The following is a 12052-nucleotide window of genomic DNA, read 5'->3' on the forward strand; positions in this document are numbered from 1 at the left end:
CTTGCTGGGAATAATCCCTGTGATCAATCGCTTGCCCGCAACGTGAACGTCACATGAGATTGCGAGTAGGGAGACAGAAGCCGGCTTTTAGTGAGCTAATGTTGTGGATATATATACTTCCATATGCACATCTTCTTGCGCAATCGACCATAGAATGTGGAAAACAGGGCTTCCCGTTCGCTCGGTACTTAAGCCACGTGCCGGTCATTTAGTACTAAGGTGGGTGACCACTTGGGAATCCTGGCTGTTGATTGTTTTTGTCTCTTTGCACCTTTCTAGGGTGTAGTTTTTGGTTTACTTGAGATCACCTATATTATAATGAATACACATCACGATGGGCGTACTACTCTAATCATGTTAGATTCTCTTGAGACGGCGGAACGAAAGCATGCCAGTGCAGAACTTCATGTGGCAGAGGTGCCTTATAGTGTCTGGCGCAACACAGGTAAATTCGAACTGGGACCTCAATCGATAATTATCAATTCCTCCCAAAGATCAGGCTGAGCTCACTGGCGGCATATCGCCCTCGTAACTGGATTGTCGCGGCTTGATCCGTCTCGCCTTCTTTTTGATTCCGCCTAGAATGGAAGGACAAACCTCATATCAACCCCCCTGAAAAATAACAATACGGCGCTCGAATCTCGAGAACACCATTGTTGCCCAGTCGTTTTGTGCACACGCTCAAGCGCAATAGTCTTCTGGGCCAGCGACGGACCAGACTGCCGCAACGGGTATCATACTGCTACATACTCGATTCTTAACTGAAAACAGTGACAGCGACGAGAAGACAGCGGACAACGCTAGCTAATGGCTGGCTGTCCAGACCCCGGAGAGTAAAGTTCGACACGAGCCAGAAAACCGACTCGGTTACGAGGCTCACGGTGACTCACCGCTGGGTTCTGTCGACAAAGTAATTAAAAGACGTGTGGAATGCTGGGAGTGTGTAAAAATATAGCATCCGCTCATTTTATCCAGTTCGTTCAACCTACCAAGGTTCTCCCCCCACTGCAATACCCTCACGCCTCATCTCTATCACTGTCCGCAACCCTCCACACCACTCTCTTCCCACTGACCTTTTTCTCTCTCAACATCCCCAAGGCCTTCTCCGCCCTCTCGAGCATCGTGGCACCCTCGACGATCACCTGCTCATTCGGCTCTACAATGCCCCCTTCCAGCACCGCCGGCATGATCTCGCTCTGCAGCTTGTTCCTGAGAAATGCATTGTCTAGGTAGAAATGCGTCCTCACCCCCGTCGCCTCGACGCCCACAGGCCAGTCGGCCACGTTGAGCACATCCATCTCGTAGATCGGCCTAACACCGGGGCTGGGTTCCACGACGATGATGGGGAGGAGGATCGCGACTTTGACTCTGGCGCACCGCGGGGTCGTCCTCACGATGCGTGACACGATCCGCGAAATGGGGAGGACACTGCCTTCGAGGCTGCCGATGCAGTCGAGGATGTATATGTTCGCGGTATCATCGCTATTGTCTGTGGTGGTGGCATCAGTTGCGGTTGTGGGCTCCGACCCCATAGAGGAGATGATGTTCTCCTCGGCGTTTGGGTCTCGGTAGTCGAAACACTTTGCCGCGCCGTATCGCCGTAATTTCTCATGGTGCGCCTTGCTAGCAGTGGTGATGACGCGCGTATACCCGTAGTACTTGAGGATTTGGAGCGCGAACTGTCCGACGCTGGAACTTCCGCCCCAGATCAAGATCCATGCGTCTGCGTCGCGTGCTTGGGCCAAGGGCACGTATCCCTCAGGTCTCGGCCAGGGGAGGTCGAACCCAAACTCCTTGGTTAAGGTATGCCATACTGTGACAAAGTTGTTGGGCAGCGTCACGGCTTGCTGCATGGTGATTCCATTGCTTGGCAGCTTGCCGAATAAGAATTCGGGGGCGACGACGTACTCTTGGTGCGCTTTCTCGCGCTGACTGCGCCAGGTGAAGCCAAATACAAGATCTCCTGGATTGTACTTTGTCGCGTGAGGCCCCACTTCGACTACTCGACCCGCAACGCTGTCGCCTAGCAGTTGGGGATGTTGGACCAGGAGGCCGCCATCTGCTTGGTGGAGGTCGAGGGGGGTGCTTGCCGTCCAGAGTGCTCGTACGCGGATCTCGTTGCCTGTCGGCGTTGGTGTTGGGACTTGGAGGATCTCGAGGGGAAGGCCTGGCCCGACTGTGACGACGGCGGGATGGGTTGCCATGGGTGTTGGGGCTGTTCAAAGTCGAGACTGTCTTCCGTGGTGTGACTTGACGAAGTATTGAGAGGACTTTGTTTCGTGATGAGTTGCCTGGTGTTCGACTTCAATACTCATGGCAAGGGGCCTCTTATATACGAGGAGTGTCTGTAGATGACTGAGCACGTTGTCTCGCATTTCGCGACCGCTTTGCTCATCCTTTCTGCCTCCTTCGTACGGTATCTGAACGCATAGGCCAGCCTCATTACTAAGATCGTCGTCATACGGTGGATCATAGACGCCTGAAATTCGTCCGTATCTGGGTATTGATTCGACGAGTTTACGGGAGGACGAGGTGCGAAGCCCAGGATTCGCAGTTTCGCGCAAGATACCCTCGTCGATTGTCTCAAGACCCCACTCGGCAGGCTCAGCATGCCCTCTGATAATAGCGTGAGCAATTTTTGGCCATGAAGGCGACCAACCCGTCCAACCCACACATAGGGTGGAAGACATTCGCAAATAAGTCCTTCTACCTCTTGAACGCAGGAACGTTCAAGCAAATTCTTCCAGTCTTGCTGCATCTGGATGCTGCGTATCTGGCTCCTGCAGGCTGTGTTCGGGTTCGAAGGTCGGTATATCTGCAGCCATCTTCATATGCGTGTCACCTATTTGAGTGAGTTTGCGGACGACCCAATCCCTCTCTTGCCCTGGCTCAAACACCATCAAGCATAGCCTCAAGGCGAAAATGACAAAGAAAGGCCCCAGAAATGACGACGTCAGCATGAATGGAGTGGTCCGACAGATGTCCCGGCACATCTCTCGGTTTTCCATCAGGTACAGCGAGTTCTTCTCGGGCGCAAATTCCTTTTCATTATCCTTGAGGATGAGATTCAGGATCAGCATGATCGTCCAATGGCCTATGTATTGCGATGCGACGAATACGTTCGCGAAAACGTATTGTTTGGGAAAGACGGGGTCCATGGTGTCCATTGAGGATGTCTCGAGTCCATTTCTCATGAGCGCCGCTCGGAACCTCAGATTGATAGATTTCAGATTTGCCCTATGCAGTCGTGCTCGCGCCAGCACCAATTCAGTGTGGGCTGCGTACTGGTCAGGTGTCATCTTCCGTTTAGACTCCTCCAGATGCCTGGCATCCCTGAGCGTCGTGGGGATTTGTACATGTTCGAGGTAGAATTCTTCGGCAAGCTCAAAGATTTCGAGCCGCTCGTCAGCGATGCCAGAGGCTCGCAGGTCGTTGTGAATCCTCTCAGCCATCTCGAGCCACTGTGGCTCGGCCAGAAAGCACGGCTCATCTCTCATAAATGCATCGATGATGATGGTATGTCGATAAGCGAGATAGACATCCCGATCCAAGCCGCTTAGATGTCGAGTTGGTCCGCGGAGCCGCATCAGCAATCCGGCGCCGCCGGAGTGACGCACCCATGAGTCATTCGAGTCAGAAGCAAACATCTCGTAGAATGAGAGCAGGATGGTCGCGGACAGTGTCTCAGTCGACATGCCGTCTGTGTCAGTAGTGAGGGCTTTGTTGAGCAGGCGAAGAGCGTTGCCGTAGAATCGTCTCGATTCTTGCACAAAGACCTCTGACTGCTGAACCCGGCCTAAGTGGACCAGAGATACAGCTCGGATAGTGGTGTCGAGGAGTTTCGAACCGAACATGCGCGGTAATTGAGAGAGCCAGTTTTGGTGGCTCCGCATCTGAGGAGGAAGGAGAAGTGGACCGTGACCACTCAAGGAGGATGAGAAGGTGCTGAGAAGTTGTTCTTGCGCCAGATACGGAGAGTAGACACTGCCATTGAGAGCCATAAAGAATGTCATGTCAAGATTGATGGATCCGCCATTCAGGAGGCCAGGGAAGCCTGCGAATGATACCTGACTGGACGAGGTGTCGGCTTCAGGGAACACCTGATTCGGCATCAAGTCAGCGAAGGTGCTGCCGGCCTCTGGCCACTGGCCGTGCTGATAAAGTTGCTCTTCCAAGTCGGGAGTCTTGGAACGAGCAATCAACTCTAGCACTTCTTCTGGAGACGATTCTGCGGACCGACTGTGGTGACTCGTCGATGTTGCGGGCGACTCGCTATCAAAGCCGAGTTGAGACCCGGTCGCATCCTTCTGAGCGAAACGCTTCCTGAGCCTGGAGCCTTCATCGTGGATTCTGAGATCAGAATCGTATCCTGGGCAGGGACGATTGCCCTTCTTGCAATTGTTGCAGATCGGGCGTGTCAGATCGCACCTCACCCGACGCTGAACACATATCCGGCACCCCTTGCTTCGTGGGATCCCGACCATGCCTAAGAAAATGCTGGAGGCATTGAGAGGCCAGCCCTCGTCGAAGACGATCCGAACTTGTAGGGCGTAAATTAGCAAATACTGTAAAGATGCAGACAGGGTCACCGGAGACAATGCCGAGCACCGAGAACCTGGAATGGCTGATGCCTGGAAATCTAACGAATGCGCTGTGCATCTCCGAGCCTCTTTAGGCCAAGTTGGGCTTGAACCACAGCTCCAACAGCGACTCTCCACTCAATTAGACGGGGCCGCCAAATCATAGACCCTGCACCACTCAAACGCTGTTGATGATGACGACGGATTGTGGCGGCAGTCTACTTTCATGCAGGTCCATGCTACGAGTACCGAGAGTGTGATAGAGGCTCAGCCCTAGCGAACTAACCCAGGCGAGATAAGCCTCCTTTGCGCAGCCTCCATCTCCGCGCTTCTTGTTCATCCTGGACCACTGACCTAACCTTTGCATTGTAGGGTGGCCGCAGCGTCACGCCCAGAGACTGTCGTGCCTACCAGCCGTGAAAAATCAAGTCATCAAACAATGTTCTAATGCATCGCATCTCTCAGACCTTCACCTAGGCGCAAAGGTACCCAGATAACTACTCGTATACAACCTGCCAATAGAGCCCCTGCTCGTCGGAAGACGAACGGGAGACACGAGGCTTTGGAGATAAAGGTCCCTAACCTTCGAGCTCATTCATAGGCACATCCTCATCATCAGGACCAACAATGGCGTCGGCGACCTTCCACACCTGGATCAGATTGTCATCCGCGGCACTGCACACCACCCAGGGACTGTTCTTGTTCCAGGCAAAGTCGCTGATGCGATTAGTGTGACCTCCGTGCATGAATAGCAACTCAGGGGGACCGTCTTCGCTGTCTTCAGGCGCTTGCTCTTCTCCGACTTTGGCGAGATCCCAGAACATGATTCGTCGATCATAGCTGCTGGACGCGAGCACCGATTCCTCGAAAGGATGCCATTCCAGGGTTGTCACGCTGTCATTGTGCCCCTCTAGTACGTGCAGCTTGTCTTTGAGGTTCCGCAGATCCCAGATGGCAATGGTTTTGTCTGCGCTTCCTGTGGCCACCACCGTTTCCACTGCCCCATTGAATGCAATAGCATTGATCGCGTCGCGATGCTGGTTTTCGCCCTTGGCCGAGGCCCTCGTCGTGTCAGGCTGCCGCAGATCCAGAAGCTGCATAGTCAGGTCGTCTGAGACGGTTCCCAGGAGATGTGGTAGTATGGGGTGGAATTGGACGTCGTTGACAATACCGCCGTGGTGGGTGTATCGCCGCGATTCGTTGAGCAACTTGTTCGATTTCGAGGCTTGTGAGATGTCCCACAGTCGAACTGTGAAGTCTTCGCTGGCTGTTGCTAACCGCCCACCTTGATGCGCATCCCAGCTAAGTCCATATCCTTCTTTCGTATGACCGCCGAGTTCCAGCGTTGGCTTGGGCGTTCCCGTAGGTATGGAAGAAAATTTTGTCTTGTCCCAGATCAGAATACGTCCGTCTGTGACCATGGTCGCAATAATGTTGGGGTTTTGTGGTTGGTATCGAGCTTTATTGACCTCGCCGGGATGGTCGATCTTTTGAGTAATGGTGAACTTGACTTCGAACTGGTTCTTGCCCGACGGACCTCCGCCATACCCGCCAATTTCCCCCGTTTCTTCATTGTAGTCCTTGACGTCTGGCTTCTTTGGTTTGGGTAACTGGACGTCGGCGATCTCGAGGTAATTGGGTTGCCCTTCGGCGGTATGTGTACCGATCAGCAGCCGGTGTTTGGAGTAGTTTGCGTCGGGTGCGCTGAGACATGTTAGCAAAGAGGTAGACGGCTAACTAGGCCGAATATGACTGACTCTGTGATGTCTGGAAACCACTGGGTGGTCAACGTGGGCCAGTCCAAGGCGGTGCTGAGGATCATGTCATAGAGAAACGGCGCATTTTTCTTCCATGTCTTGTATTCTTCATTGATGATTTTCTGCTCAGACTCGGCATCTTCCTGGTTGAGCTCCTGTTCGCTCACTGCGTGTTGAGGACCTGGTTAGCGAGTGAATGCAGGAATGCGCCTGCGCCTTACTATTCTCATCCTCATCTGCCATGGTGGCGGAAGAAGGAACGTGGGCAGAAGTTCCAGAGCGCAAAGAGTTAAGCGGCGACGGGCGTGACAGTATGAACAGCCAAAGGTGTGCTTGATGTTGTTGCACGGTTCATGGAGACTTTGCGTGTGAATTCATAATGGATGGAACGCGGCGTGGGTGCGGCGCGGTCGCGTAAATCTATACGGCGGAGTGATGCGCCGTGGACGACGTCCGAAAAAGGAAAAGGTGCCGAGCCCAAATTCCCCAGATCTGCCTTTCGCCGTCGAGTCGACGGCTCATCATCGAACCAACAAGCAATTAGCTACTATCTGTCACAAATATCTAGGCAGGATTATTTTCATCTGTCTCGCGCGTCTGGTACTTGCGCATCCTGTATGTGAAGTTCAGGTACCGTCACTTCATCATTCGCTCTCTCTCTACCGACATCAACGCCTCTCGTGTGGTTCTGCGCCCACCGCCACCATGGGTGTCCCCAAGTTCTTCAGATGGATGAGCGAGCGGTATCCGGCCATCTCGCAGCTCATCGCCGAAAACCGTATTCCCGAGTTCGACTGTCTCTATCTCGACATGAACGGGATCATCCACAATTGTACTCACAAAGACTCCGACTCTCCTTCTTTCCGGATGACTGAGGACAAAATGTTCATTGCCATCTTCAACTACATTGAGCACCTTTTCGGCAAAATCAAACCCAAGAAGCTGTTCTTCATGGCAATTGATGGTGTCGCACCCCGTGCCAAGATGAATCAGCAGCGCTCTCGCCGCTTCCGAACAGCCCTCGACGCGGAAAAGGCTAGGGATAAGGCGATCAAGGAGGGCCTGGAGCTCCCCAAAGAAGAGCCCTTTGACAGCAACTGTATCACTCCTGGTACCGAGTTCATGGCTAAACTCACCAAGCAACTCAAATATTTCATCAGCAAGAAAGTCTCCGAGGATGTGGAGTGGCAGGGTGTCGAAGTCGTTTTATCTGGCCACGAGGTACCTGGTGAGGGTGAACACAAGATTATGGAATACATCCGCCAAGCCAAAGCACAGCCTGGGTACGATCCCAACGTCCGTCACTGCCTCTACGGTCTTGATGCAGATTTGATCATGTTGGGTCTTCTCAGTCATGATCCTCATTTCTGCTTGCTTCGAGAAGAGGTCACCTTTGGTAGGTCATCACAGAAGAAGTCGAAAGAACTAGAACACCAGAACTTCTACCTCATGCATCTCTGCGTTGTACGAGAATATCTTGAACTGGAATTTCAAGATCTTCAACAGGAAGGCGCCCTCGATTTTGAGTACGATATGGAACGGATTATTGATGACTTCATTCTCATGGCTTTCTTTGTCGGAAACGATTTCTTGCCGAACCTTCCGAACTTGCACATCAACGAAGGTGCATTGGCGCTTATGTTCCAGAAGTACAAGCAGATTCTTCCTACACTGGGCGGATACATCAACGAGCAGGGCGTTATCAACCTGCAAAGAATGGAAGTGCTTCTGGATGAGTTGTCTGAAGTGGAGCATCGCTTCTTTGAAGCGGAGTACGCCGATTCCAAATGGATCGACGCAAAGCGCAATGGTCAAGCTGCAGAGAAGCCGCTGATAGCGTCACGTGGGCCCGTCAGGATTTCTCCTGAACAGAAGAAGATCTTCAATAATGTCAAGAAGTTCTTCATTTCGCCTGTCAATAAAGACCCTGCCACCAGACAGCCCTTCAATCTTCCTCCTACACTTCCTGCGAGAGACCGCAAGTTTGTGCAGCAGCTGGCGACTGATTTAAACCTGCAATGGTCTACCAAGGAAGATGAAGAAGGTAACCGCTTTCTTCAGCTCGAGTTTCCGCCTGCGCCACAGGCCGAAGACTCGGACGATGAAGATGAAGAATCTCAGCTGGCTACTATGCGAGTCCTAAAGCGTTACGAACATGCCAAAGTCGAACAGGCTACCGATGAGCAGGCCCAAAAGGACATGGAGCAGAAGTACGACCAGAAATTTCGTGACTGGAAGGACACATATTATAAGGAGAAGTTTGGCTGGGGTCTTGAGAACGAAGGAGGCTTGCGGCATCTAACCGAGAACTACGTGCAGGGTCTGCAATGGGTTCTTTTCTACTATTATCGTGGAGTTGCGTCTTGGCCCTGGTTTTATCAATATCACTACTCACCCATGATCTCCGACGTCAAGAAGGGTCTCGGGGCTGATATGAATTTCCAGCTTGGGCAGCCATTTCGACCGTTCCAGCAACTCATGGGAGTGCTTCCGGATCGAAGCAAGAAGATTGTTCCCACCGTCTACCATGACTTGATGACCTCAAAGGACTCGCCTATCATCGACTTCTATCCGCGAGACTTTGAACTTGACATGAACGGCAAGAAACAGGAATGGGAGGCTGTTGTCAAAATCCCGTTTATCGAGGAACAGCGACTGCTCAGTGCTATGGCGCCAAAAGATGCTTTGCTCTCGGAAGAAGAGCGCTTGCGAAACGATTTTGGCGTCAGCCTCAAATTTGTTTACTCTCCAGAGGTCGACTACATCTATCCATCCTCGCTTGTTGGTATCTTTCCTGATCTTCCGCACTGTCGCTGCATCCAGAACGAATTCGAATTGCCGACCATGGACGGACTGGAGCCGTATGTCGGCTTAGTCGAGGGTGTCAAGCTCGGAGTTGCAGCTTTGGCTGGCTTTCCGAGTCTGAAGACCCTGCCTTTCACCGCTTCTTTGGGTTTCCATGGCGTCAGTGTCTTCCAGCAAGACAGTCGAAATGAGAGCATGGTGGTCACAGTGTCAGATACCGAGACGCGGGCCAAGGTGGAGTTTGCCAAAGTGCTGCTCAATAAGCGTGTACATGTCGGCTACCCATTCTTGCAGGAAGCGAAAGTTGTGAAGGTTTCCGACGAGCTTTTCGACTATGTCCAGATCACCACCGACGGAGATGCTCCCCATCAAGTCAAGGCGATTGAACATTCCGGAAAAGAAATCGACGACTTCCACAGGAAGGCGGAACGAATCGAGAAATACTACAGCAAGAGACTCGGGATGTTGATCGGCGATGTCGAGTCCCTTGTCCATGTGGAAATGCTCAAAGGCCTTAAAAAACTGGATGACGGTTCGACGGTCAAGGAGTTTGCAGAGATGCCAGGCCTAGAAACGATCCATGCCACACAGGTTGTTGTCGAGAACGTGATTAGCGAGGATGTTCGCTTCATCGAACAAGCCGCTCTGCCTATTGAGGAAGAGTTTCCCGAAGGAACTAACGCTTTCTTCTTAGGTGACTATGCCTACGGACGCCCGTTGAGTGTTGTTGGCCACGAGAATGGGAAGGCGAAATGCTTGATTGCATTGTCAAAAGGCAGTCAAGTCGAATTCGGACGCGACATCGCTAGGCAGGCCGAACGACTGTCACCATATGTGCCCTCATATCAAATCGCGCAGAGTCTGAGTCTCAACGCGTTGGCATTGGCGAAGATCACCTCGTCCTTCTCCGTTCGCGTTGATGATCAAAGAGTCAATCTCGGTCTCAATCTGAAGTTCGAGGCGAAGAAGCTGAAAGTCTTGGGCTACTCGCGCAAGCGTGGCAGCGGTTGGGAATTCAGCCAGGCAGCAATTCAACTGATCCAGCAATACATGATCAGATTTCCACAGTTTATTGCTGGCATCCACAACAACCCTCAGGGCGATATGTTACCGGCTACTGCGTATTTCCCAGGCAGCTCACCTGAAGAAGCCAAGGCCAAGATCAAGGAAATCCAAACGTGGCTCAAGGAGATCGAGTCAAAGAGCTTTGAGAGAGTGCCACTGGAAGCAGAGCAGCTCGATTCAGAGATCGTGAAGCTCATAGAGCAAGCAGCAGACGAGGCACTCCGCACTGAACCACCTCCGGAGAACAAGACGCTCGGTGGTGTCCCAAGGAATGGCCTCCTGAAGCCATCAGATGCGCAGTGGCGTCTAGGCAACCAGAACTTCGGTCTTGGAGATCGCGTCATCTATGTGGCTGACTCGGGCAAGGTGCCAATCGCTTCCAAGGGAACCATCGTGGGCCTCACCCTGACGACAAGAGAGACGTGGCTCGATGTCGTTTTTGATGTTTCTTTTATGAGTGGAACATCATTGGGTGACAGATGCTCTCCGTTCAGAGGTTCAACTGTTCCGACATGGTCGGTTCTGAATCTCAGCAATCGTCAAGTTGTTGCATCGTCTCAAGCGAGTGCAACTCGACAAACAAATAGAGCAGCGACACCGCTGACTGTTCCGGGCTATGGCTTACCTGGGATCAATGGCCAGGGTCAACTGCGCCCAGCTCAGGCACCCCCGGCATTGAGAGGGTCATGGCGAGGAGCCGTATCAGGACAGGGCCCGGGCCGTGGAAACGTGAACGGCACTGCGGGTCGTGGCCAGCAGAATGGAAGAGCCATGCCTTTTCGAAACGGCCCGCCTACCAATGGAAGCCGTGGCAATGTAACAAACGGCCAGTATCCTTCCGGCGGACGTGGAGGCATGGGACATGTCAGTCGCGCCGGCTACACGGTCGTTGATCGCGGCGACCCTCAAGCTGGTGTTGTGCAACACAACCCGAACTTTCGGCTCAAGGCGCAAAACCACGTTCCTCCGCCGTCTAGCCTGGATCAACCTTCTACCCCACGGGGTCGTGGACGAGGAAGAGGTGGTGCATCTCGAGGAGGACGAGGTGCAACGCCGCGGGGAACTTCATGAATTTGAGCTCCTCGCTAGTGACAGATTTGTTGGGCAGCGGAAACACTCAGGTTCAGAGCGCCGGTTGTGCATGTTGATGGCATTGAGCTGAGAGTGATTGATGGTGAGTAAGGGTTTTCAGTCACGCAGAAGCGACCCTGTTATCGCTCCAGTCGAATGCTGCTGCCAGATGGAGCCTCGAATGATTGGACCTTCAGCGAGGCTAGCAATCCTGACACCCGTTTCTGCACGCACGGAGGCACTTAGCCCCCGCAGTCTGAGCACGGCGCTCGTTTCCACACTATCCAGCAACCACCACATGCTCGAGAACATGTGGGAATGCCACCTCGTTACACCGTCGCGCCATGAGAGAAGGCGAAGTCAGTAGAGAGCAGGACTGCATTTTCGACACTGCGACATCCAGATTATGGATCACTCGGCCGGTTTACTTCCGCTGCCGTTTCCACTGTCTCCTGATGCTCACGAATCGACGCTTGCGCAACGCAGAATGCACGTCATTACAACCTTGATTGGTCTGAGGTCGTCGCTGGTTCCCCGGTGTTCGCACTTACGCACTGCCCCGCTAGCTTTTCCGACGGGCGCCCGTTTTTGTCGAAGGGTTCACATTCACCCGAGCGCTTCCACCCCCTGGCCACATGTTCCACTCGCCCACCCCTCTTCCTGTCTGATGCTGATTCGACGACCCTGCGGTGTTCCTGCCTTTCTCCACGCCACACTCACTCACGTCAGATCCGCTCAACAGCTGAGGGTTGGGTGCGCCCCCACGCTACCGAG

The 12052-nt window shown here is 53.0% G+C and overlaps 4 protein-coding genes across 4 annotated transcripts; 1 reads left to right on the forward strand and 3 right to left on the reverse strand.

The window, feature by feature from the left end:
* Nucleotides 1–1016: 1016 nt before the first annotated feature.
* On the reverse strand, nucleotides 1017–2204 carry A1O7_04598 (uncharacterized protein; the record flags this gene model as incomplete). The annotated part of the gene is made up of 1 exon (XM_007758608.1): nucleotides 1017–2204. The coding sequence occupies one exon, from the start codon at nucleotides 2202–2204 to the stop codon at nucleotides 1017–1019; it is 1188 nt and encodes a 395-aa protein (XP_007756798.1).
* Nucleotides 2205–2729: 525 nt separating this feature from the next.
* A1O7_04599 (uncharacterized protein) lies at nucleotides 2730–4484 on the reverse strand (the record flags this gene model as incomplete). Its single annotated transcript, XM_007758609.1, has 1 exon — nucleotides 2730–4484. The coding sequence occupies one exon, from the start codon at nucleotides 4482–4484 to the stop codon at nucleotides 2730–2732; it is 1755 nt and encodes a 584-aa protein (XP_007756799.1).
* A 674-nt stretch (nucleotides 4485–5158) lies between these two features.
* A1O7_04600 (histone acetyltransferase type B subunit 2) lies at nucleotides 5159–6580 on the reverse strand (the record flags this gene model as incomplete). The annotated part of the gene is made up of 3 exons (XM_007758610.1): nucleotides 5159–6284; nucleotides 6338–6518; nucleotides 6559–6580. The coding sequence occupies 3 exons, from the start codon at nucleotides 6578–6580 to the stop codon at nucleotides 5159–5161; spliced, it is 1329 nt and encodes a 442-aa protein (XP_007756800.1).
* Nucleotides 6581–7042: 462 nt separating this feature from the next.
* A1O7_04601 (alkaline phosphatase D) lies at nucleotides 7043–11278 on the forward strand (the record flags this gene model as incomplete). Its single annotated transcript, XM_007758611.1, has 1 exon — nucleotides 7043–11278. One exon carries the CDS (start codon nucleotides 7043–7045, stop codon nucleotides 11276–11278), a length of 4236 nt encoding a protein of 1411 aa, XP_007756801.1.
* Nucleotides 11279–12052: the final 774 nt, after the last annotated feature.

The sequence above is a fragment of the Cladophialophora yegresii genome (assembly GCF_000585515.1).
Source record: "Cladophialophora yegresii CBS 114405 chromosome Unknown aczIN-supercont1.3, whole genome shotgun sequence".
In the NCBI taxonomy this organism is placed as follows: Eukaryota; Fungi; Ascomycota; class Eurotiomycetes; order Chaetothyriales; family Herpotrichiellaceae; genus Cladophialophora; species Cladophialophora yegresii.